The sequence below is a fragment of the Stigmatopora argus genome, chromosome 7 (genome assembly GCF_051989625.1).
Source record: "Stigmatopora argus isolate UIUO_Sarg chromosome 7, RoL_Sarg_1.0, whole genome shotgun sequence".
Lineage (NCBI taxonomy): Eukaryota > Metazoa > Chordata > Actinopteri > Syngnathiformes > Syngnathidae > Stigmatopora > Stigmatopora argus.
In genome coordinates this window covers 13525785-13552030 of record NC_135393.1, presented here as the reverse complement: position 1 = coordinate 13552030, position 26246 = coordinate 13525785, and the positions used below count along the sequence as shown (strand labels likewise).

General features: G+C 41.2%; 3 protein-coding genes across 15 annotated transcripts in view; 2 read left to right on the top strand and 1 right to left on the bottom strand.

Moving 5' to 3' along the window:
* The window catches only part of pkd1a (polycystic kidney disease 1a), a 51727-nt gene extending 48405 nt beyond the window's left edge, over positions 1-3322 (top strand). For all 3 annotated transcript variants that reach the window (XM_077605636.1, XM_077605637.1, XM_077605635.1), the window contains one exon: positions 1031-3322. In XM_077605636.1, coding sequence (XP_077461762.1) covers positions 1031-1876 — 846 coding nt within the window. In that variant the 3' untranslated portion in view covers positions 1877-3322. The remainder of the gene's footprint in view (positions 1-1030) is intronic.
* On the bottom strand, positions 2435-24033 carry tsc2 (TSC complex subunit 2). Of its 8 annotated transcripts, none has more exons than XM_077605639.1 (43): positions 23887-24033; positions 22918-23058; positions 21653-21825; positions 20850-20936; positions 20676-20786; positions 20446-20593; positions 20247-20364; positions 20118-20166; positions 19844-19969; positions 19676-19749; positions 19454-19580; positions 18720-18863; positions 18509-18646; positions 18308-18411; positions 18121-18202; positions 17274-17429; positions 17082-17201; positions 16756-16878; positions 16555-16661; positions 16306-16471; positions 15685-15807; positions 15478-15612; positions 14778-14967; positions 14563-14656; positions 14369-14471; positions 14107-14201; positions 12201-12341; positions 10562-10723; positions 9990-10145; positions 9792-9907; positions 9377-9619; positions 8965-9204; positions 8147-8236; positions 6525-6682; positions 5860-6443; positions 5644-5722; positions 5482-5568; positions 4925-5111; positions 4710-4849; positions 4277-4355; positions 4118-4209; positions 3950-4048; positions 2435-3885 (listed from the first exon to the last, which is right to left on the bottom strand). In XM_077605639.1, exons 3-43 carry the CDS (start codon positions 21788-21790, stop codon positions 3715-3717), a joined length of 5682 nt encoding a protein of 1893 aa, XP_077461765.1. In that variant the 5' UTR covers positions 21791-21825; positions 22918-23058; positions 23887-24033; the 3' UTR covers positions 2435-3714. The 8 variants fall into 8 exon arrangements, with proteins under 8 accessions (XP_077461765.1, XP_077461764.1, XP_077461766.1 ...); XM_077605638.1 differs by having other exon boundaries at positions 23771-23926; XM_077605640.1 differs by lacking the exon at positions 23887-24033 and adding an exon at positions 23246-23302.
* nthl1 (nth-like DNA glycosylase 1) lies at positions 22620-26118 on the top strand. Of its 4 annotated transcripts, none has more exons than XM_077605647.1 (7): positions 22620-22899; positions 23797-24020; positions 24099-24361; positions 24467-24637; positions 24713-24872; positions 24950-25055; positions 25499-26118. In XM_077605647.1, the coding sequence occupies exons 2-7, from the start codon at positions 23801-23803 to the stop codon at positions 25767-25769; spliced, it is 1191 nt and encodes a 396-aa protein (XP_077461773.1). In that variant the 5' UTR covers positions 22620-22899; positions 23797-23800; the 3' UTR covers positions 25770-26118. The 4 variants fall into 4 exon arrangements, with proteins under 4 accessions (XP_077461773.1, XP_077461774.1, XP_077461772.1 ...); XM_077605648.1 differs by lacking the exon at positions 22620-22899 and adding an exon at positions 22926-23336; XM_077605646.1 differs by lacking the exon at positions 22620-22899 and adding an exon at positions 23253-23358.
* Positions 26119-26246: the final 128 nt, after the last annotated feature.

Here is a 26246-nt window from a genome sequence, read left to right as displayed (position 1 = left end):
AAAAATTTCAGGAAAAGGGCTGGAATGTGGTTTTCCATACTTGCTCTTCAAACAAAGGACTAGACTAGGCTTCAGGAACCTGCTCCACTGTCTCTGCTGTCTCAAAATTATTGGCCTACGAAATAGGGTCAAACATTTTGGAACACCCTGTATTTTTAGGCCAAACTCAATGAAAAATGTGCACGGAAAAGATCAAAGGTAGGTTTTTTAAATTATAGGTGCTGCTCAAAATATCAAAACTCATGTCCTTGTTGGCCTTGCGGCACAATACCTTGAAAACATCTGAAGTTAAGCAGGGTCGTGCCTGGTTACTATTTGGATGGGAGCCTGCCTGGGAATAACAGGTGCTTTGAGCTTTTATGTTACCGTAAGGCCAACTAGGACATGAGTTCTGATTTATTTGAGCAGCACCTATAATTTTAGCAAAACCCAACTTTTATCTGTTTCTTGCACATTTTTCATTAAGTTTGGCCCACAAATACAGGGTGTTCCAAAATGTTTGACCCTATTTCGTAGGCCAATAATTTTGAGACTGCTGAGACAGTAGAGCAGGTTGGTGATGTCTAGTCTAGTCCTCGGAAGAGTGTTATAAGAGCAAGTGTGTAAAACCACATTCCAGGCCTTTTCTTCATATTTTTGGTGCCAAGTGCTAATTTGTTTTGTAGTTGGTGGTGAACATTTTGGGACACCCTGTATGTTTACTAAAACTGATGTTCACACACTTATAAGAGATAGGAATGGAACATTTCATTATTACAAATTACTATGAGAATGGAACTGTTCTTTCAGAGAGAAAGTATATAAAAATATTTTTAGGTTGTTTTTTAGAGTTTTACATGTCTCAAGACAGGTACATTTACTCAAACTGTGCTGTATTCTTTACGTAGGTCATTTAAAAGGCAATCGAACATTGAGGAATACAATGTCCTTTAACAATGTCATTGCATTTCAGTTCATTTTAAAGGGGAATATTGATTTGATTCACAAGTAAATGTAATGTGACACACTTTTCCCTGCGATATTGTCGTAGTTTCGTCACAAGGTTCGTTTCGAAGGAATGGAACTGCCCCCGTCTCGTTCCTCGTCAACCAGCGACTGCAAGTCTCTGTGTTTACCTCCGCTGGACCGCCCCGACTCCCCGTCCACCCCGGACAGCGTGGACGGAGGCTCCGAGGCATCCTGGTGCCCGGCCTCGTCCAGTCCCTGCAGCCTCACCGAAGCTCCCGGCGTAGGCCCGGGCCTCGGCTTGGCTCTCGGCCCGGGCGCGGCCAGGGCGACGGCGGGCTGGAGGGAGAGAGCGGAAACCGAGGCCTCTCTCAAGAGACTGCTGCCCACCTTTGACGCCCTGCTGCAACAGCTGGATCGCGTCACCATCACCACCGAGGATGTATTTCATATGGAATGCCAACTAGAGCGAGCGCAGAGGAAACAGCCACACCGAGCCAGCGCACGGGAGAAAGGACAGAGTGAAAAGGGTGCGCGCAAAGAGAGGAAGAGCGGCAAAAATAAGCACAAAGTGGGCAAGAAGGCCAAAAGAAAGGAGACAAGTCAAATTTCAACAGAGTGTGGAGACTCAGCCAATCCCAAGGCGACACTTGCATCCCCCTCCTCACCTCAGTCCAGCCACACCCCGCTGGCAACAACCCCCTCCGACATTCCCACGTCGCCAGCCAACGTTTCCTTTCCCCATTCCCATCCTCCAAAATGGAGTACGGACCCTCCACATAACCCCACGGGCAGGGAGCATCCCCCTGCCGAAAAAGAGCCCCTCCCATCCTCCAGCCTGTTCAACCATCCAGCCCACACCACGACCATCCCTACGCACAAGCGAAAACGCAAGCCTCCGCCACTTAAAAACAAGGTGCACCCCAACTAAGGAGGGGCCACGTGACAGGGAACAGTGGGGTTAAGGACGAGAGGGCAGCGGGGGGGCAGCCGGTTTTGTCACCCAAAGCTTCCTCTCTAAACCTCGCACTGAGATCGGCGTTGAATTCCATCTAACACGGTGCAGGTCACCGACTCGGATGCTATCCGTGAAACCGCTATCGTCGGTTTTTTCCCACGTCCCCACTCCGGGTGACCCTGGTGGTCCCTGACAGAAGCACAGGACCGTGCTCACCTGAGGACCAACAATTAAAAGAAAGACTTTTTTTGCTATGTAGTGTGTACATATTTTGCATATGTAATCAGTCCAATTTTACTACTTGGGGTACTCGTGACCCGTCCGGAATCCAAATGTTTTTCACCCCAAATTTGCATGCGAGGCAAACAGTCGCCACAATGGAAAAGCACAGGAAGTGATGTCACAGCAGATGCAGGGAGAGAAAAGTTTGCAGTTGAAAGAAGGTCAATGTAAGTTGAAAACAAGGTATTTTGTACTACTTGTATTTATTTACAAGTTGACCCACCATGAAGCTAAAATGATCAGTATGGGTTTTTCTTTTGTTTGTAATGTAAATGCACTTTTTTTTTTAAATGTGTTGTGTTTTTTCTGGTATGTTTGGTATGGAATACATTACAGAAAACTTTACTTATACTGTTGCCAAACTATGAAATCGCCAAAGCTTTTTTTGCAGCATTTATGACTCACTATGTTAATAATTCTTTTGTTTTGTACTTAGCACTTTACTGTCAAACGGAGCTGATATCCAAGGCTACATATTGAACTCATCAACTTTACACTTGTTTTAATGTCATAGAAAATGTAGGGAGTATTAACAGTTTTAAAGCAGTTGCTTTTTTTGTCATTCAACCAAAGTACTTTCTGTGTCCAGTGGGCAAATCTCAGGGAAATCACCCATATTTTTTTGTTGGGTCAAATGGAAAAGGAATTTAAAACAGTATTGAAATGTGGAATAACAGCACTTGATCAACAAAGTATTGAAGCGAGTCCAAATGTGTTGCAGAGGCTTGTTTTCAGCCTGTGTCTTTTCCTGCCACATAAAATCTCACAAAGATTTCATGAAAACTATTTTTTACAAACTTGCTTATGTCTGTATATCTCGGTGCTTCACTGTGTATATATTTGTTTTAGCTTTTTATGGGTCAAAACATTATCGTCTTTCAATTATAATGGGTCAGTTCAAGCACAAGGGTTAAGCTAACGACATTGAATCAAGTGGTTCGACGCTGAAAACTTCATGTCTACTCACTTATGTTTTATTTTGTTTCCCTAATCTGTCTCCAACAAAGCATCTTGTGTAAAACTGTTCGCGATGTGTCAAAATGCTTGTTTTTATCCCATCTGTATTTGGCAATTGTGGTAAATTTTCATGCTTTTGCACTTGACAATGTTGAATAAACAGCGCAACAGTAAATGAGCTCTCATGAATCAGTAACTAATTATTCAGTTGCCTTAGAGATTTTGTGAAAACTACTTTGGGTTTTAAGCATTGTATATGTTTGAAAAATTATGTATTGTAAGGACATTATTTGCTTTGTGAATTTCTTTTTCTCTAAAAATGTAGTATTTATCTTTTCTTGCAGTTTACAGTAATCAAATCATTATTAATTATACAAAAGGCGATTTTTTAGGCCTCGATTCATCTTGGATGCTGAGAGGCAATATTTAGGGTTAAATGCACAAATTTTTCTGTTCACCATTTGAACACTCAGGAAAGTTTTTTAATATGAAGTTGGCGCATTGGTAATCAATTTCAGTCAAAGTCTACGTATTGAAATCTACCTGGATTGGTTCTTGCCACCTACGCGGAATCACACAAAATCGGTGAAGTCGTCGACGGTGGAAACCAGCCTTTTACGCTGGCCCGTGCTCTCCGGGTTGGACGACGTGCTGTTGCTCTGCTGGAACGATTTGTTTTGCTGCGCATGACCCTGAGTCAGAGAGATGCCGGGAGTTGCGCGGGACTGAATGTCTTCCTGAGCCTGAAGAAGCACAAGATGGACCTTTCAATCTTTGCTAATGGCGTGTTTGACTCTTCCTACTTACCCTTGTCCTGATCCTCTTAATGTGCCGCAACCTCGCCAGCCACTTTGAGGCGTACGCGTCTGAAGGGTTGGCTCTGTACTGATGCACCAAGGAAGCCATCTACACAGACCAAGAAATTCTCAATTTCTGAAACGGCGATGGCAAACGACAAGTGCGACTTAAACTCACATTGGCGTGTAGAGCCATCTGTCTGACTAATAGCGGGAGGTTGCCGTCGGAGACTATTTTGGACACGCTTGTATCGACTAAGCCCTCCAGATCTGAAAGGCAAGCAAAAGTGAGGTGACAACTTCAACAATCAGGAGGAGAGAGACACGCTTGCCTCACCTTTACGACACTGCAGGGACACTAGGTTACATTCGTAATCCAGTGGTTTTATGATCACCTCCACAAAGTTAAACTGACCCTAAAAAGAGAGAAAGCAGTAAAAATAAAGCAATGCTGCTGTTGAAAAAAAGTGGATGCATATATATTTTATATACGTGTGTGTGTGTGTGTGTGTGTGTGTGTTTGTGTATACACTTTATGCTATACTATTGTTTACTGTTCATTTTACAAGCCAGCTTCAGCTTTAACCCTAAAAATCTAACGGCTTTTGATTTGATAAAACTACAGTAAGATAAGGAGTCGTATACCGAAAAGAAAAAGTAACAAAAACGCTTGGATTTACAAAGTGCCATTCCTAAGTGTATTGTATCAGTTGTGTCAAAGGAGTGCCTATATTCCTGCAGTTCATCTGGAATCAAAGCGTAAAGACTACCTTTATGGTGCCCAGTTTATACTCCTCGTCAGAATCATTGTAAACCACCATGACAAAATCATTGCCGATGTGTCGCTTCTTGTTGCAGCAGCCCTTGTCACTCTCTCTGTTTGGCATCAATGTGGCGATATGGAAGATAGCTAGGGACAAAGAAAATCATTTTTTGTGCTGCCCATAAAAAGCAAAAAAAGTCAGTTCCATAAATAATTGTACACCTTGCATGATGTCATCATGCCAGCAGTAAGTGAACTCGCCGTCATCGCCGTACTGATCGAGGCCCCCCAAGAAGATCTGGTCGGGGTCGCAGTCCTTCAAGTGGATTAATTTTCCCAGTCCCGTGAGGAAGGCTGCGTAGCGATTTGATCCGTATTCGTTGGATAGGATGGCCACCTCATTGTTAACCTTCAAAAGAAGACGTCGAGTTACACATTTTGCGCCTTGAAAATGACCAAAATTTCAGCACTAAAAGTCGTACTTTTTCCAGTTTGGCTGACCTGGCCATTAATTCTCAACGGAGCCTAATACGTCTTAGAATTATAAAATAAAAGGGCTATAGTAGTCTACAAATGTTAACTATGTGTCTATTTTGTTTGTTGTTCCCTATTTTACTATTACTAAAAAAATGCATCTTATACTCCAGTGCGACTTATATTTTCTTCTCCCTTTTATTGTGCATTCTTTGGCTCGTGCGACTTATGGTACTTTTCATCATGAAATTCTACCACAATCCAACATTTCAACGTTTAAAGCGTATATCTTTTTTCCATCTCACCTGGCCCGCTCCGACAAAGATCACGCCAATCTTGTGGGTGTCATAAGGAGGCATTTGGTCCAGAACCTTCACAGCACGATCAATGACCTTCAGACAAAGAACATACACGTTAACTTTTCATCAAAGCCTACAAGAAAAGAAACTCAGTTGTGAGACAGTGACCTGGGTTTTAGGCAGCAGCAGTGGCTTGTTAGCTTCATTCCCAAAGAAAGGTGAATGGTACAGCTGGAGGAATACAAAGCTAAAATAGGCACAAGACAAAAAAAGTTTAAGGAACCAACATTATGGACAAACAGATTCATGAATGCTTTCATCATTATTCCAAGGTAAGTTTTGTGATAAACATTCTTAGGCGTCCGTGTTTGTAATACGTAATACCTCGGACTGAGCCCAGACATCTTTTCAGCGTTGCTAGGCCCGGATCTGCTCTGGTAAGAATCTCTCTCGGTCCTCCTTTCTCGCCGGGAAGAGGGCGCCGATACCGAGATGGTGTGACCCCGTGGTCGGTGACCCCCACCGGGTGAGATGGGTCCCGGTTGGGGTCCGGTCGGTGGGAACTCCAACTTCATTCTTGCGCCTCCGCTTTGAGGAGGCCCCGTTGAAGAGGCATCGGTCATTGGATTCGGTGTTATGATTCCGCTGAGGTCTCCTCCTGCACTCTCCCTCTCAGTAAGCAGCTGGGCTTTGGTTTCTGAAGGCACTCTGGACTGGGCGGCATCCCCAATAGCAGTCTCGGACTCCAGGTTCACTTTGGAGAAGGCTTCTGATAAGGTTTGAAGCTCTGGTGAGGAGCTGGACTTGTTGAGTCCATGACCCTGGGACTGATGGCTGCCTTGGAAGAGGAGTTCCTGGCTGCCAGGGGTGGAGAGCCCCAGAGGAGCTTGATCAATGGGAATTGCTCCCTCACTCACTTCTTCTAATGTGGACTTTTCTTCATCTTGACTGGAGGAGGACGAGGAGGACTTGGAGGGCAAAGTGCAACATATTTTCAATGACTTCAACTGAGAACCCCTACCTTACAGTTTCATCTTTGAGATACTAACCCGACTGAGAGTTCCAGAAGGCGGAGCTTTTGAGAATTTATCAGCAGAAATGAAGATGGGGTCAGCCGGCGCGGGCTCAAACTCCTCACATTCCAGCCAGTCAGATGGGGACTGTGCAGCTGTGACCCCTGAGCCTTCTTCCATCACCACTACAGAGTCTATAGCAGGACACAATAGCAAACAAATGTGAGTAGTTCACAATAGACCAATAAAACAGCTTGCTCCTCACAAACCACGTGTTAGTATCATCAACAATCACCATAGCTGTCAGTAAGCAATTTTATGTCTAACACACATCACCTGCTAACTACATCATTAACAGGCTAACTCAATCACATGGCTTCAACTCAAAAAGCTGAGAAACACACACACACATGCAAATAAAAAAAGCCATGTAGATCATTCATGTAATCCTAAGGAGCAATGATCCGCAAACAAACAGGCATTAATGATCTTTTCATCACAGACATGGATTTGATTCACCTTAAACCACTAGGCTTGGGCGGTATAAATACATCATGTACGCCCGATTGCAATTATGTAGTAAAAGCAAAACGCAGTACTCGAGCCAGAGTTGGTCATTAAACAGTTGAAACCAATTTTACCAATTTCTGACTTTATTGCTCCAATGTTAGGAATAAAAAAGGCATCCGGTGACTAATGCACCTATTTTTTTTTTTATTTGTTCCATTCCAACTGAAGTCCCTCAAACCAATAATCCCCATTGAAATGAACTCTAAATGAATATGCATTACGAAGTCTAACAAAAGACGCGTCAGACAACCGAGAATGTCAATGTCGAGTTGCCTTGAAATGTTTTACATAGATTAACGAAACAAAATGATAACCGCCCAACCCTAAAAAGGTGCATGCATGTAATAGTTTCCTGGTTATTCCAACCCAAACCTAGTGCAACAGCAGCCCAGACCAGGCCGTGCAATCCCGCAGATCCAGATAAAACAAAGAGAAGATCAAACGCAATTTCTGACCCCCCTACACTGCAACTGTGAAAATAATTGTCTTCACTCGCTAACCAATGTATAACATCTATGAGGTCTGGGCATTTCTGTTGACACCCTCAGGGGATAAAGGGTGAGTTTACACTTATTGTTAGAAAAGGCTTAGCAAGGAAAATCAATCATGGGGGAAGACGGATGATTCATTGGAATGGGTGAAGTGCCACTCTCTGCTTGGAAATGAAGAGAGGGCAAATTGGTAATCAGATGTTGCCCCACTAGTACAAATATGGAGCCATCCTTTTCTCCTAAAGTACTGTCGATCTCAATAAAATACATGTATTCACTTTCTTGACTCTAAATGAGTAAAACTGACTATAAGCACTCCCTTAGCTAACCGTGATACATTCCCCTTCAAAATCTGGAAAATATTATTCAACCTTAATCATGTGGAATTTGTTACATCTAAGAATCCGTATTCGATTAAAGATCCAATAGGCCTCTGCAAGAAAGTGAATACATAAGCACTTTATTGATGACAGAAGTACTCATTTTAGTTAGTTGTATTTTGCAGTTACTGAGAATCTCTTTTCTGGAGGGTGGAACGTGTATGTGTGTAGGTGTGTGCATAAGGGAGGGGGGGGGCAAACATGGGAGGGACGGTACCTGCCCAGGAAATGCTCCTGTACAACCTGTTATGGGCCGGAGGGCCTAGGGGTGCACTGCCCTGACCCAGAAACCAGAGAGAGCCGCTCACTGCAGGCAGGATGCCACATAAGTCAATCACAAACCAGCACAGTGATGATGGTGGACAAACAAGACAAACAAAGCCATCATAACAACTGCGGAAAAGATCTAAAAAAGGAGGGGGGGAATTCTGAAAAGTGAGGGTACAATGGCAAATAAGGAAAATGCCATTTGAAACAGAAAAAACGGCATCACTAAGGCACCTATGAAAAAAATTGACATGCCCAGAAAATTCTGATCATGTCCGCTTTTTGTAGATGACATAAGTTAAAAGTCCACACATGCACTTTTAGTAATTGATGTGCATACAAATGATTAAAAAAATAGCAACTTGTACAGCAAAGTTTAAAAAAGCCAGGGTGAAGATAATGAGCTATATTATGTATATATACACATACATATACTTTCTTAAATATTTTTTGTTGCTACATTCTATCAGAAATTTGCTTTATATTTCCATTCAATTTTATATTCTTGAGCACTATATAAACACAAATTCATTAAAATCCATGGACCGAAATAACTACATTGTTAAAAGGAGCAAAATCTTGATTTGAGCCCAATTCAAATGTAAACAAAAATATGCCCCATTTTTTTACATTCAGCTTTAAAAATATTTTTTTAAAGTAAACATACAGGTGCAATGATGATTACATTGATAATGTCGAGAATTAATCGTTGACAAAAACAGACTTTAGTGCCCTCCCTAGATATTAAATAGAACATGTCACACTCACCTGTGTTGGAGCGCTGGATCAAGTGAGGCTTCCCTCCGGCACCACTGTGCGTTTGGCTAAAGGACTCGGCAGGCGCAGGAGTAGCTGTGCTAGCAGGAGCACTGACTGTCCGAGAAGCAGGTTCTTTCACTCCCTCCATCGCCATCAGGACAGTGGAGAGCTCCTGCAGGGGCATGTTTCGGACCTCGGAGGAGAAGGGACTCGGCGGGTTCTCCAGGCACATTAACCAGCTTGTGTTGCCTGAGAAGATGGATGGAAACAGACATTACATTCAATTATTAACATCTTAAACAAATAATGACTTTCTCGGCTTTTCTACAGTAATGGTTATGAATTTAATAAACAACACACAATTTAAAATATGTTACGTTTGCACACAGGCATACAATTTTAGTTTGAATTTTCTACATACCAGATGGTCTACGAATGAAGATCTCAGCCCAGCCCTGTGTGAGAATGGGAACAAACTCAGCCAGACCGGGGTTGTCCTTGAGTGGCGGGGGTGCCGGCGTGGTGGCAGAAGTGGATGAGGGAGGACTGAGGCCATCCAGCGTGGCAGCGGAAGAGGGTGACAACTGAGCTGCTAACTCCCCCTCAGAGGGTGACACCAGTGGGCTTAGACTTTGGGCGGGACCGGCGCGAAGAGCGTGACCACCTGATACATAATAAGAGCTGCCTCAAAAAACTGCGATGCAAGTCAAAACAATATTAACAAGCCAAATGAGTCTGTTTGTCTAAATTCAAGCTTTGCAAATTACTGTACCATACGTAACTGAGTCTATCTATGAAAACAAAATTAATCATCGCCATTGGAATGGAAATATTACCCGACATGGAGCGGACACGTATGCGTGTGGCTCTGCTTTGCTGCTGACTTGACTGGGACTCCAGTTTGGCTGGTGCCTCCTTTGTTATCCGGGTGTGCAGGGATGGGTCAGACCTGCTGGTGAACAGAGGAATCACTAAAACCAAGCAAAACTACGCTAAAACAAATGATTCATTTCAACAGTGACCAAGTGTCCCACCTGGTCATTTCGCCTCCCCCCAGTCGATCGGCCATGTCCAGGCCGAGCAGTGCATGCGTGCGAACTCCTCCGCTGGTGGTGATGGTCACTAGCTTATTGCCCACGAGCCATGTCATGCTGCGACCGCCTGCCAAGAGGAACTCTGCAATTGGAGATCTAAGAAGAAATTCAAAATCTTTGAAAAATTGGGGGGGAAGAAAAAAAATCCACCCGACCATAATAATCTTCAACTCCGTCTATCTGTCCAACTGTATTCAGAAACTATGACTGATTTCCAACTTAGGTGAATAATGAGTACCGTATTTTCACGACTATAAAGCGCACTTAAGTCTTAAATTTTCTCCAAAAGACAGGGCACCTTATAATCCAGTGTGCTTTATATATGGAAAAAAAATTAAAATGTGTCATTCATTGAGGGTGCGCCTTATAATGCGGTGCGCCTTATAGTCGTGAAAATACAGTAAATGTTTTTTTTTAATATTCAGAAATATATGACGAGTTCTAATTGTGCAAAACCAGTAACCACATATTCGAGTTTAAAACATGAGACTGGAAAAACATTGTTCACTTACCTTTTTGGCAGAGCTGAGAAGTTGGAAAAGACATATCGAGCCATCATGTCCAGACATGTCTCGGTGAGCTCCAAGTGGACCGTTTTCAGGCCCTCGTCTGCTTGAGTTACTGCATTTTCATCAGCTGAACCCAGACTGCAAGTAGTCGTGGAGGTTTGCATCCTAGGGGACACAACAATAAGACAGAAAAACGAGAGAAAAGCAGAAATACAATCAGAGGAAGTCACACGACGTCAGAATTTAATTCTAATTATTTATGGAAACAAACACATGCAAGTAATACGTGCATTATGGGGACACAGCACAAGCACGCTTGTATCGTCACCAACAAAAGCAAAAGCAGACAGACCCATGCTGGAAAGTGACATGTATTATTTGCAAGCCTCAACATAGAATTGGCTAAAAAAAATAAATAGAAAAGAGTTTTAATACTGTCAATTTTGACTGGACATTACTAATCAGTGGCGCTTATTTTAAAGTCAGTTTTAGTATTTCATTATCTTTTTAAGATTTAATGGAAATTCTCCAATAAAGTCATGCAAAGGTCTGAGATCAAATGAAGCAAATTAAATGTTTAGACAGCACGCACTTACCTTGACTCTGCTTATATGATTGACTAAATTTCCCTTTATATTATGCACCCGAAATGCCAAATAAGGGTGAAATGAGCGCGATCATGCAGCAATTTAGTGCCGAGATGTTAAAACTATTAAGTTCCAAATATTCAACAGAGGTAATAGGCTATAAAATAAAAAACAAACCAACATTGCAGTTGTGCCTATGAAGCCAATTTTACAGTAACCTACTATTTTCTGTTATTTTTTAACAAGAAAGGCATTACTATAACCTGTTGATCAGCAAAGGACAACTGCAATGTAGATCGTACGCACACAAAAGCTGTCAAACAAACAATAGCTGAGCATTGAAGGCAAAAGAATAGAAAGGCCGCAAGTGAGACTGTGTAGCCATTTGAATTTGTATACTAGTTTGCCATCAAATCGTATCACAGATTCAGCCCATCTACTCCCAAAACACCACTTGAGGAGATTGGTCATAGCAGCAAAGTCCATCTTTGTGAAGTGAGTGATGTAAAAATGCCGAGCAACATGTCCAGCAGACAAAGAAGACCATTTAACTGCTACTGTTCCCATCACCGATCCAGTGATCCAATCAGGAAGAAAGCGCATTGCAGTGGGTACTAACAAGCCCAGAAATTTTAAGCTCACGTTGGGTATGCAAGCTTCTCCACACTCTCCAGCCATTCATTGTTAATAAGCCAATCAAACCCAGGCAGCGTCACACCAAGCAAAGGAAACGAGCAAAACGAAATCAGAACAGAAAAACATGGACATCAGTCCATGGTGGTCTTTAAAACACTGTGGCATGCAAAATAAAATGAATCACGGCAACAAAATCTACAACAGCGAGTGCATGATGGCAGCACGTGACAGACAAACAAACGTTTGACACCAATTCTAGCATGCAGCACCCATTCCAGGTGTCATTGGTGATAAAATCCCACCCGACAGCATGACAATGACCAAACACCCCACCAACCATCCCATGGAGGAAAAAAAAATCAAGTTTGGTAGTTGTTGTTGTTGTTTTTGTAGTTTGTTTACCCAGAGGGCTCTCTAACCTGCGGACCGCGTGATCGGAGACACTGATGCTGCGGGATCGGAACGCATCCATGGCTGACAGGTCCCTCAGCTCTTTAACTGGAGAGCTGCTGTTATTGGCTACCACCGCTGCCGCCTTTGCCACTTTTGCCGCCCGAAGACTGGGCAGTGATGGGTACCACGGCGAAGGGGTCGAAAAAAAGGAATGGGAATGGGTGGAGGTTACGGTGGCGGTGGGTAGTCAACATCGAGGTGGTTTCGGGGTGATGGGACGGTGGTGTGTGTGATGACGTTTCACCCCGGCGGCGCCATTGCAACGTGAGCATGTGAGCCAGCAGCACACACCGGACACAGAGGGGGATTTACAGGGGGCACGCAACGTCAAAGGGGGCAAAGGTCGCAGGAGGGGAGCGGGGAGGAGCGGGGGGGGGACACGTGGAAGGATTCCAGGATGGAGCGAGCAGCCCCCAAAACCACAACCGCAACACAGCGCCCATTTGCAGGAGGCAGGGGAGGTGCCAAATGAAAAATTGAAAGAAAAAACATAACAGGGTGAAAATTAACAGCAGTTGAACATTATGAAATAGATTACAGGACAGCGTATAACTGAACTGAGAGATAAAGATCAATTCAATGGAAAAACAAACTACGGCAGAAGGGGGGAAAACAGTCATTTTTTTGGAAATGAAAATAGCCGCAAATAAAAGAATTCAGGAGAGGAACAAAATTAACATTATATTACACAATGAAGCGAAAGATCTGGACAGTAAAAAGACGGACAAGGAGGAAGCTTCAGCACAAGAAAAACAAATCAGAGATTCTAAACTACAGAGACAAAAGGAGCCCCCGGAATGATTGTTGTGGAATGATGACTACATTTAAATCTATATCTTGAGAAACCCACCATTCAAAAGATATAAGATAAGTGTCATTATTGTTTATCCGTTTAAAAATTAAACAGTTGATTGTGCTAACATTTTAATATCTTTTTGGGGGCTATTTTGACAATATACAGATGTGCGAGACACATCCTTGATGAAATCCGTTGTTTTTATGATCTGACGAATATACGCAGAATCCTGTAACTAATTCTGTCACTTTGGTGTCAATCTGTACAGTAGTTCAAATTATGATTTGTGCTCTATTGAAAAATGAATATCACATATAGATCTTACATAATGTCATCAGCACGAGACTAAAGAGAACTGGATGAGTGAGATAATGATGCGGTTTATTTCCCTTGTTGAATAGCTGATTATTTTTTAAATATATTTTATTGTTTGTAAAAATAAACGCCTATTTTATTGAGGTGTGTCACTACCCTTACACCTTTCTGTTCAGCCTTTCACCCTAAAAAACTTTTACCCCCAAGTTTCAAAATGGGCTAGAGAAAAAAAGGACCAAGGCTAAAATAATAAGGAAACAAGAAAGGAGGAAAAAGGCAGATACTTGATAAGCTTCTTGCTTAGAAAGTTTCCTCATCTCTGTGTGTGAGAAACTATTTCTCTGTACGTCATGACATGGCATGATGTAGAACTAAGGGTGGGGGGGAAATTGATCTTTCAACATGATAATGAATTCTACATTTGCAAAATATTTGTGATGGACAAGACAACAAAAACACCCAAATAATGTATTTTCATGCAATTATGCTACAATGGATGTCAATGCTAGATTGTCCATCCGCTGTACACTAATAATCTGAGAAAATAATTTGCTATGTTTAGGGAAAAATAATCTTTTTTTTTTTCAATTCAAAAAACGTGTCAAATAACAGACGAAAAGATCACCATGGCAACCATAGTATTCATTCTAAATGCCAAGAGTGTTACCTTGGCAATCAAAATCTCTTTTTATAACAGTGCATGGTGTTTCTTCCTCCTCGCGAGTTACGTCCACACTAGCGCGCTTGAATTCATTCTTTACCTTTTGGGTCTTTCATTGAGACTTGTGCTTCGGGCACGAAAAGAACTCTGCTCGTGACCGTCATCGAATGGCAGCAAGGCATTGGAACGCAAACCCTTCGGAAACGAAAAAAATAAATAGATAAATAAATCAATTTAAACAAAAAGGAAATTTGAGCAATTCATCTAAAAGACAATATATGAAATACAACATTGAGGAAAGCATTACACCTTTTCCCTGTCGTGATACTTGAACAGTTAAATTGTAGGTTCTAATAATTTACCTTTGTGATGTACTGAACAAAATCTTTTCGGAAGGGGAGTCGGCAGCGAATGAACCACATTGCAATCACGTGATGGGCAAGAGACACGATGTACTGGTTGTACCTGAGGGAAATGGGCAAATAGTGTGTATAGTAAATAGTGAAGTGTTTTTAGAGCTGATAATTGGAGTTGTTGCATCTTTGCGAGTACTTACTTGGACGGGTTAGTGTACGGGAGCGAGATAGCGAAGACGCTAACATATTGCTCAGCAACAAAGTTGGCATAAAGGTGAGGAAGACGCACCAAAGCTATGGGAAAGAAGGAACAAAACAGGGAAATTATTTATTTGGGCTTCTTTTTCACCAAAAATGAACTGAACTGTCCACTGAAACAGTGGTTAAAAAAAAAAGATATGTTTCTAGGACTCACTTGAAAGAAACTCGAGCATTGGAGATGCCATGGCAACTGTTGCAGAGATGTGGGTGAGCTTGACAATAAGAGCAGGCAGCAGCTTGATCATAATGTCCGGCATCTCCACCGTGCACATAGTGAGAGCCACTACACACTGCTTGGCACAGCGGTAGATAAGGCCAGTCTCAAGACACTGAACCAACTCTCTCTGTAATAGAAAGAAGGAAATCTTAATGATATCACAATACTTTGTAAGCCAATTAATTTTGACTGGCAAGTCATATTGATTGGCCCTTTGCAGTCAAAATTAATTGGACGTTTTAGTTGTCAATGGAAATACATGTTGTACAAATGGATGCAGGAATTGTGCTTGTAAAGTGCACAATTGTTGCCAAGACAATAAACCGGTAACTTTTTTAAAACATTGACAAACGTTAGCAAATAATTTTCAGATTTTAAACTTACATAAAAATCATATTACACGTGTTCACATTTTCTTAAACTTTTGAAAATTTGATTTAAGACAATTAAGCCCTTATTGTTTGAAATAATTAAATTTCTGGAGTTTTCAAGGATCTGCAAGAAACTTGGTTTGTGTGTATTTTTAGCAAAAAAATAAATGTTTTCCTAAAGTCGAGTTGGCTTTAACTCTGCAAGAATAAGGTGGTCAAATATTGTTCTAATTGTGGTCTATTTCTAGAGTGGTTGTGGTTTATACTTGTCTGGATTGTTCCAGATAGGTGTGGTAGGAAGTGATAGCTGTTAGGGCAGGAACCACCGCCAGCTGAACATCTGTTCTTGAAAATCCGTCCGGGATCTTCTTCAAACGTTCTGAAATCAGCCGGTCTGTCACCTACAAGCAGAGGAAGCAATGCTGATCTCTGTTGCAAACAAGAGACTTTCAAGAGACAGATAATATGGTTACCATGAAGCAGAGAGTGGAACAAAGCTGGTCTAAGTTGCACGGTGAGGTTAGCAGCAAAACTTTGTATTGCAGCGTCCATTGCAACTTCTCCAAGACCAATTTCAGCACCTTCCAGTCCGTTTCCTGCAAAATTCAAACAAAATCATATTTATCATTGATCATCTAATATTCAATGGGCCAGAAAACGAGTAGGACTACGTCTGCAGATAGTGAATTTCTTATCTGATAAAGGAGAAAACAACCCAAAAAATGGCACCGCTTTGAAACGCAGCCATTTTGTGATGTCAGTTATACCCATGCACATAATGCATTCTACTGATGTGACAAGGAGGGTGGGCGATCCAGGATACTTGCATTTAATTTGCTAAAATAGTACCAGCATTTATTGGGCATCGGACAAACACTTCCAGGAAATACTGGCTTTTATTGAAGTTTTTCTCCAATATCACAAATCAGGAAAAAAACATTCTTTGCTCCCTCTAAACTTGGTAAACCAGAGTCTTTCAGCCTAGATGGACATGATTTACGTGCTATCTGTGCCTTTAAAGGAGTAGAGAAAAGTCACTCATTTCATATTACATTTCTTTCTAAGAGAAAATATTAGAACATAAAGATGTGTACCATCTTCAGGCATTGCAGTATCACATTGAAAGCTGTTGAGTAGGGCAGGTAGGCAGAACGTATTGTTGCGGTGACAGAAGGCGCAGCAGTGGGAGGAGGTGGACCACTTGCAGGAGGAGATGTTGGACCCGTCGACTTCTTTTCATTGGTTCTTTTTTCAGGCTCCCTGAATGGTTGAACGTTGAAAATTACATTATGAAATTAAAATCAGTGAATCACTTAAGTAAGTGTGCATGCATGTGTACTAACCCTATATCACAATAGCAATAAGGGCTAAACCTCATGGCACCATCTTTGTTGGGGAAACCAACACGATGAAGAGAGTCTGCTCGCATCCTCAGGAAGAAATCGAAAATCTACATGTATAATAAAAAATACAAATAAAACAGTTTTTTTTAAATTAAGGAAGTTAACTGAACTGATTGTGGTTGATGCAGTTACTCCACTTACCTGCAGTCTGATACTTGAAGCAATCAAAGAAGAGTACTTGTTTTTGTAGTGGAGCTGCAGATGGCCGATGAGTAACTCATAAACACGAGTTGCGTGGCTGGCTGGCAAACTGTAAAGTTTGCTCTAGTGGGGGGACATTAAAATCATACTATTGTTAATGTTATAAGCAAAGAGAAAAGATAAATATGGTAGTTCTCTAAGAAACAAGTAGCACGTTTTTTTTAAACCAAAAAGAATTAAATTCACTGATTTGCATCTTGCATATTTTTTTTACCTAGTTTTACCAAAGTTCATTGCATTCCTTTCAATTTAAACAGAGGTTCTACCTGAAGAATCTCAAGTAGTCCCAAAATTGCAGTCCTGACATCCTCCAATGGAGATTCTGCTGTGTGCTCTCTATCTGAAATTTCCAACGGTCCAGGACACACCAGAGAACGACTGGCGACCTTAAAAAAACAGCAATCAGAAGAGTTTATATTGAATTAGAGTTCAGTTGACCTTATTTAATGTGCTCGTACCCGCTCAATAATATCCAATAGGCTAGTGAAGTGGTGGGTGTTGCAGCCCTCAGCCAAGTCCACCAAAAGCTGTGTAGCTTGTTTTCTTACAGCTGGGTCTCGATCATCAGCGATACCACCGAGCAGAGGGATCACTACCATTTCTATCAGCTCATCCTGAAAAAATAAAAGAAACAGAAATATCCCTTTTAATTAGCTTTCTGATTTAAACATTTATTTAATTTTATGATCATTTTCTCTCATTTTTGTGTGTCTTCACACTTTTCCTACAAAATTGGGACACTGGTGAATTTTTAAGGGTTTAGAATGAATTAGAGTCTTATCTCATCTCTTTTTCTGAACCGCTTTATCCTCACTAGGGTCGCGGGGGATGCTGGAGGCTATCCCAGCTGACTTCAGGCCAGAGGCGGGGGACACCCTGAATTGGTGGCCAGCCAATCGCAGGGCACAAGGAGACAAACAAGCGTTCACGCTCAGACTCATACCTAGGGGCAATTTAGAGTGTCCAATCAGCCTACCATGCATTTCTTTGGAATGTAGGAGGAAACCGGAGTACCCGGAGAAAACCCATGCAGGCCCGGGGAGTTGGACCAACCTGGATTTGAACCCAGTTCCCCCAGTGTGAGGCCGACGCGCTAACCACTCATCCGCCGGGCCGCCCACGAATTAAAGTATTTACATATAAAGTACTGCTCTACTTACGAAATTTTCAACTTATGAAAAAAGGAACCAATTAATTTCGTAAGAAGAGGTGCGACTGTATATATGTTTTTATACAATTTAATTTAATTTTCTTCACATTCGTAGGCCTCATTTTCAAGACTTAAAATGAATACCCAGTAAATACCTCATACAATTGACGGTTGGTGCTTAAAACAAAAGACAGGATGTGAAGAACTTTGATTCTGATCACACTGCGGCTCTCATTCCTTTTAGGGAGAAAAGAAACGGAAATACATTATCAAACAACTTCAAGGTGTGTTATAAGACTTGAAAATTGGAGCACGCTCGAATATCAGTGAATATAATTTCACCTGAAGAATTTCTCCATGAGCCAGTGAAGGCTCTGAATCCAACCATCTTTCGCGGGCTGAATGGACTGGGCCCTGTACGATATGAGGGTCAGCACCGAGGCATCCTTTCAAAAAAACATAGAAGATAAAGTAAGAAAATGAGGGACACTGTAGATAGAAAATAAGAGCTGTCTTTAGGATGGTAGACGGCAAAAGACTAACAGGTCTTTTGTCAGCACATTTCTCCACCAGGCTGAAAAACTTCTCTGTGGAACCATGGTAACCATTCTGCTCATATAGTTCTTCTATAGTTGTCAGCAGCTCATAAACGATGGCCTTCAATTCAGCGCTGCCTATTGCCTAGAAGGACAATCGAGACGGTTCAGATAAAACAAGATAACTTTGTACTGAGGAGATTGGCATGTGTATATACCTGAATTTGCTGTAAGAGCCGTTCTATGATGCCGAGTAGAATATCCCAGGTAACAACTTGCAGCTCCTTGCCATATTTCCTGATTAGTCGAGTGATAGAGAGGACGATTTCATAGGAAACCACCTCGTTGGCACATGACATGGCCTTCGGAGTAGAGGAAAAACAAACAAAAAATTCAAATACATCTTGCCGTATTTGTCATGCCAAAATCGGTTAAAATATTAGACCTATTACTGTATTTCTCAAGACTACAAGCGATACAGGAGTTTATATCCCACAAGCCAAAAAAGCATAATAAAGATGAAAATAGAGAAGGATAAGTCGTACTGGAGAATAAGTCACATTTATGGTTGGATATTATATTTTATAAATTATGGTTACAAGAAAATGGTGAACAACATACTAAATGTCTGTTAAGGTAACATAACAGTTATTCTGGTTTGTATAGCGTAAACAAAACTTAACTTATTTTCCTATTCTTAATTTTACTCTAAATTACAACCAAAATGATTAAAGTTCTCTTCTTTAGTATCACTTTTGAACAAATCCACAAACTCTGGATGTAGTGGTGTGGGAAGAAAAAAAATGCACCTGGAAAACTATCCAAAAAAATAAGATTTAAGTCTGGAAAATACAGTATTTTAGAAAGGATTATGGAATAAAGTGACCAATCTTAAAAAGGTTGTATTTTGTGCACATATGTGAAATTAGGTCAAGATTTACATAGATTTCACCTTGTAAAAAGAAGGCAAAACCAGCGTGGGGGTGTTTTTGAGTGCGGGGAGCCTGTGTGCTCCCCACAGCGCCATTCCAACAAAGAACACGGCTCCTCTTAACAACGGCGCATCTTCCGTGTACACCCTGTTGGACATGAAGGTAGGTTAAAATGAATTCCAAAGAAAGAGTCACACTCAAGACAATTGTCATGTTTAAAAGGGACGAAATAGTAACAGTACCTCTCTTCCATTATGCGGCACATTGTGTAAATAGCACTGTGTCCAAGGTGAGTCCCCAAAACCTTCCTCATCAACTGGTGTAGCAGTAGAAACATGGGAAAACGATACGAAGAGACAGTTGATCATTTTGTCATTAAGCTAAGAGCCTTCATTTGCATTTCGACCGACCTTCCAGCAGGATTCACAAAACTCTTTGACATTGACTGTACGACACAGTGTGATGATGAAAACACCCAGAGAGTCTGAGGGAAGACAGTTGTAACACACCACTGCATCAAGAACCTGCAGAGCCACCTGAATGAAACACCAGATCAGAATTGAACTGTCAGTGAGGGATTTCATTGCCCAGAAAGGTGAACATAGCACTGTAGAAATTGCTAGTACCACTTTCAAACAAAATAGATGGATAGTGGACAATTGAAATAGGTTAAACCAAACCAACCTCAATGTCAGTTGAAGAGGTTGTTCTGTTGCAAAGAAGGCAAATTTTCCTGCAGAAAAGAGATAAAAATCACAATCGTAGCCCCTTACAAGATTTTTGCACTCTATTAACATTGGCTGTCCGACTCACTGGACCATGATGGAGACATTTTGGTCCAAGTAGCAACTGTTGAATTTCACCAAGTTGACAAGAACATGGAGAAAGTCAGAGGTGAGACCTATGTTCATCCACAACAGCACAAAGGAAGCTAAGGAAAAAGACAAAAATAATGACTTCAATTGCTTTTCTAAAAGCAATATGACAAAGACCCCTTTTCCATCTCTTTTACCTATGTCTTCCTCAAGGTATGTAATGTCTTTCCCATTCTCAGTTAAGGCCTTGAAGACCTCCAGTCTGTCAGAAAGCTCTTCATTGCATGGTTGGTAGTCTCTGATCACCTTGAAAAAGTAAGCTCTCAGGGGCCCCAGTCGCTCACCCTTCAAAAAGAAACAATGCATCTTTGGAAATGGATCTGTTGACATGTGAAAATAATTGATTTACTATGTTAAATGGCTCAACCTGTCCCTGTATGATAGCCCTAAGAAGCTGAAGGGCAGCATGTCTGGCCTCCGGAGGTTGTTCCTGTGTCAGCATGTCCTCCACAGATTTCCACACAGCTTCTACTGCATGCTTTGAAACATAAACATTATTATAATTATTTACAAGCATTCTCCACAGGATTGGGGCACTCACTTCTTCAAACTTTTTGGTTTTGGCAAGATCACAAATGTGATTCATTGTGCGAATACGGTTGCTTAGGCCACATTCAGGCAGGAGTTCCTGAAAAACAAAAGTTGGAGAACGTAAAAAAAGTAGATTCAGAAAGGGGTATGCTAGAGCTTGGCAATAAAACAAAAACGATAATTATTGTGATTTTTTTTTGTCAATGATAATGCTCAGGAGAAGAATAGGATGTTTTGACATGTTAGCAATAGAGGCTAACATGAAGCATGAACGCAAAAGGACAATAACGCGGCCCAAAAAGGTGATTATGAGATGCAGGACAACACCGAGCTGACCCACTAAAAAATCCAAGTGAATTGTCCCTGGCGTTTTATTTTTCTAAATGCATTGTAAATACCTGAGCACAAAGAGCAGGTTTATTGAAAATGTCCCTAACGCACTGTCCTCATTTGAGGACAGCCTGTAATATTTTTCTTACTTGATATCAAGGTGTTTCTCCATTTTATCTAAATGTTCTAAAAAAGTTGCAAAAATCTAAAACTTGTTTAAAAAAACATTATCGTGATAACAATTTTTGTCATATCGCCCAGCTCTAGTTTATGCTTTTTTTTTCTTTCCAACTGTCGAGAGTCTGAGGTCTTAGGAAAACAAAATAAGGACATTTTTAGAAATCATTTCAAAACTGAGTCAGCGGCTTTTTCTGTTGTTTTGTTGTTTTGAAGAGTACAGATTGCCAAGCATTCCCTCCTTGTTCCTCATGCAAACCACAGATCATGATGATTGTGCATTTTTGAACAATGTTTACGCCATACCTTTATGATATCAGATGTAATGATAAACTCTGATGGTTTGTGGTCACTTTGCTTGCTGGGCGGACGTTGCGGTCCCAGTCCAAATATCCCCTTCACCTTGTCTTTAAGGCTTTCTTTGCTTGGTTGTTTATTCATCATTTAACAAATCAAGGTTCACCGGTTACAATGGAAAGCTGTGAAGAGAAAATAAACAAGTTTAGCCTGTGAGGTTTGAGTACTAAGTTTTCTTTAATTGAATTGAATGCTTTTATTGTCATTAAACAAGTATTATGAGATTTAAAGCTTCACCACAAAGTGCACATACAACAAAAATACAGATTTAACCAAATTTAATCTGTAAAATGACCTAGTAATTTGGAGTAGGTGAATAGTGAGAGAGCTCACCGACTAGGATTGACACACCTTGCCTGAGAACTATAGAAAAATCTTGATTCACAGGACCACAAAAATGGGAAGTGCAACCATGAACTAAGTATGCATGCAGCAACTTTCATTTACATTTTCTCCAAATTTAATCTGTGAAATTGCATAATTTTGATTAGGTGAGTAGGGAGAGAGGTCACCTACTAGGATTGACCCACCTTGCTTGGGAACTACGAAAAAATCTTGGTGAAAAATGGGAAGTGCAATCATTACAAAATACCCATGTAGCAACTTTATTTCCAATCTTCTCCAAATTTAATCTGTGACATTGCATAATTTTGAGTGTGTGTACTGCTAGGATTGACACATTGTCTTGAAATAATGAAAATAATCTTTATTTTCAGTTGCAGTATCACACAAAAAAAACATTCAGGGGGATCCACATAATATTGTACTTGTGGAGTGAAGTGTGTTTTATAATGGATTTACTTTATTTCATTTTTTAAATTGTGAGCTACACGGTGCTATTATTTTGACGGTTGAAAGTATTTTTGAGGGTTTAAAGCGCTAAGAACACACAGAAGTCACCACTGCGTCGCCACTCTTCTGTTTTGAATGGAATTACCGTAATGCTTGGACTAAGCGGGCGGACTATTTTGAGCGTCCGCTTATTTGACCACGAAAACGCGAAATCCGCTGGATTGATTGCAATAGCGTTTCTCTGTTTCACGAAATCAAACCCTTTAACGTCTGTTTTTAGAAAAATGACATTGTTTTGAGTTAGCATTTAGCAATAAGAAAGGATCAAACATTTCTACTACATCATGGCGCTGTTGACCAGCCAGCTTGATCACTGATTGCAGGACACGAGCATTCCTTGTGTGGTAAACAACTCCCCTTACCTTACAAAACGTCCGTCCTTTTGTGTCTTTCAGTCAGTTTCGTCCCTCTGCAGTTAGAGAAACGCTGGCTAAATCGGGACATTGGCTGATCGTTAAAGACGCCCAGCAGCACACGGTGGCTTCCAATTCGGGGTGTGCAACCTGCGAATCCAGCAGTTGAAGACGAATTACGTCAAAATGCAGCGCCGAGATCTGTCCTAACTCATTAAATTAGTGTAAAAAAAAAACGTCATCAGGCCCCGAATAACGTTATCACACGCTCCATTAGGAGGAGACTTGTGTGTGCGTCTCGTTGTATCGCTCGTTTTAATATAGTAAAACTCTTTACCTTAATCTATGTAAGGCTAGACCGTAGTCGCCAAAGTGGAGGCGACGGCGTAAGTAACTGGCGGCCATCTTACCTCGGAGAACTTTCCCTGGTGGGCCCCACCGCACCGGAATGTAAAATTAATGTTTTTCCCTTCTATAGTACTCTTGACTTGCTGAGTTTTTGACGGGTCCAATAACTATTTTGGTTTATGACAAACTGAATGAACTGAAAACGTATTTTTACATTTTTTTTAAATCTTAATTATTCGCTAAATTATTCTATATTTTTACAATTCATCCAATTACCCCGACACAAGATGGCCGACGAGCGATAACGACTCTGGTTTCCGGATAGTGGCTGTTTACTGACAGGCATCTGTAGTCCAGCATTATATTTACGCCGATCTTAACAAATTTTCCAACATTAAATAAATTAACACAATAAAAAGGTTACTCCACCGCAAATTTGTTTTTTTTATCGTTTATTTTAACGAAGAGTTTTCACTTATCCCACCACCGCAAACACCACACTGACTTTAGTTACCTGCCTGTCCATGTTTTCTTCTGCAGGAGCATGTGGAATGCAGTTTTGTGTTTCACGATGACATCTCCTTACTTCCAAAACATGGCATTTATTAAACGGAAGGGTGTAAGTCTTACCCGTTGCACAGCTCCAGCCTCTTTGCTATCCAGACGAATGGCCGCGGATGCCAGCAGTTCCTCCTCGGTGGCCGTCAAGGTAGAAGAGGAGGAGGCAACCATCTCCCAGCAAACTCCTTCCCTGTCAACAACAGGTAAAAACTTAAAATCACTCATCTCTACTGTAAGGAGTAAAATACAAAAAATCAAAGTTCCCCATTGTCTCTGTTCAGATAATCGTCAGGACCTCCTCCAGTTGCCCATTATTCAGCCAAAACCAGAAGCAGAGGACCCACCTTTATCTTCACATCGCCGCAGACAAAAACAAATCAAAGTAGAATATGACAAATGTGGTTCGCCGGCAAAGATGGAGCTCTGGCACCCTCCTGACTGGAAGGAACAGTTAGAACATATTCGTGAGATGAGGAGCAGCCGTGATGCACCTGTGGATAACATGGGAGCAGAGAAATGCTATGACACCGAGGCCCCTGCTAAAGTAGGTGCATTCATACACTATATCTATCACATACTGATGTATAAAAAAACTCGAGTGGAACTCAGTTCTTCTGAAAAAAAATATGTTTCATTTCATGTCGCACAGGTGAGACGCTTCCAGATTTTGGTGTCCCTGATGCTGTCCAGTCAGACCAAAGACCAGATAACAGCAGCTGCCATGCAAAAGCTGAGAGCTCATGGCTGCACGGCAGAAAAACTCTTGTCTACTGATGATGACACTCTAGGAAAGCTCATCTACCCGGTTGGCTTCTGGAGGGTAACGCCACCAAATCCATGTTAGAAAAGTGGTCAGAAAAGACGATATCTACATGAAATGACTATTTCTCTGTAGAACAAGGTCAAATTCCTGAAGATGACAGCAGCTAAGCTTGCGAATGATTATGGAGGCGACATCCCAGACAGCGTGGAAGGGCTCATCCGTCTGCCAGGGGTTGGACCCAAAATGGCTCACTTGGCTATGGATATCGCCTGGGACCAGGTGTCGGGTATAGGTAGGAACACGGCCTAAGAAAGGGAAATAAGTTTCAAATCAAGTTCCAATCAAGATCAATTTAATTTCTGTTTACAGGCGTTGACACGCATGTGTATCGGATCTCAAACAGGCTGGGTTGGCTCAAGAAGCCCACCAAGAACCCAGAGGCAACACGCAAAGCCCTGCAAGAGTGGTTACCCAGGTCAATTATGTCATGGCCCTGATAAAAACTTGAAAATCTTTTTTAGTCTGTTAATTCCCTTTACTGTTTAGGAATCACCGTCAACAAAAACATAGAATATGTAATGATAACTGTAGCGTTTTTAGGCTATCAGGAACATATAGTAGTACCGTATTTTATGGACTACATATATATTTTTTGAGTTTGGTTATGCCTGGAACTTATGTTTGTATTTTTTTTTTCAACTCAGACCGCCAACAGCTTCTGTTGAACTTTTTTAGCCTATGAAAAAAAAGTTATTTTTTATCCACATAGTGCACATTCAACTGATATTTTTTTCCCTTTCATTGGCTAATGCTAATTCTCAGGTGTGACTTAGATTGTCTGAAAATCCAGTATCCAAATAGAAATGACAATGACCTGTTTTTAATTGTCTTGTGTTGATCGCTTTATGTTGGCTACAGGGATCTATGGAGTGAGATTAACTGGCTGCTTGTAGGTTTTGGACAGCAGGTTTGCCTCCCAACCAATCCGCTCTGCTCCTCGTGTTTGAACCAGCACAGCTGCCCGTCCGCTCACCAGAGCTCACCTTCAAAGCGGCTTAAAGTTCGATCCCCGCTCGCTCCGGATCCGGCCTCTTCTCTTCCGACAAAAACTGAACCAGGACAAGAAATTGTTGTTAAAGCAGAGCCCACCTCACCGAGAAGGAACCTGAAAAGAAAGATGAAACAATGATTTAAAACTTCTTTTGGATTATCTTTTATAACACGCATGTATATATTTTGAGTGGTTTACCCACAAAAATGCTTTAAGAGTTTATTTTTATTAAACATGTACTTTGCTTTTACTGCCTTTTGGAAAGTTTTTTACTTATTATTAAATCTCATTTTTCCACACCATCCGATCTGGATGAAATGAAGACTTTGTAAATGACAATTTATAGTTAGCCAATAGCTTTGCAGTTATGAAAATAACATTACATAAGATACTGAAATATATATGCATTCTTGTTGACAAATGTTTGGATGTTTAATTCCACAAAAAGCAACACTAATGCAATTAATAAAAGTTTTAATTCAACATATGACGATTCTGAATGTTCATCCGCTACCAACCCTACCAAATCTAATGAATTCGACTTTAAAACACAGTTATTGAGTTAAGCAATGTCGGACCCACCCATGATTGCAAATGACTTTACATTTAAGTAAG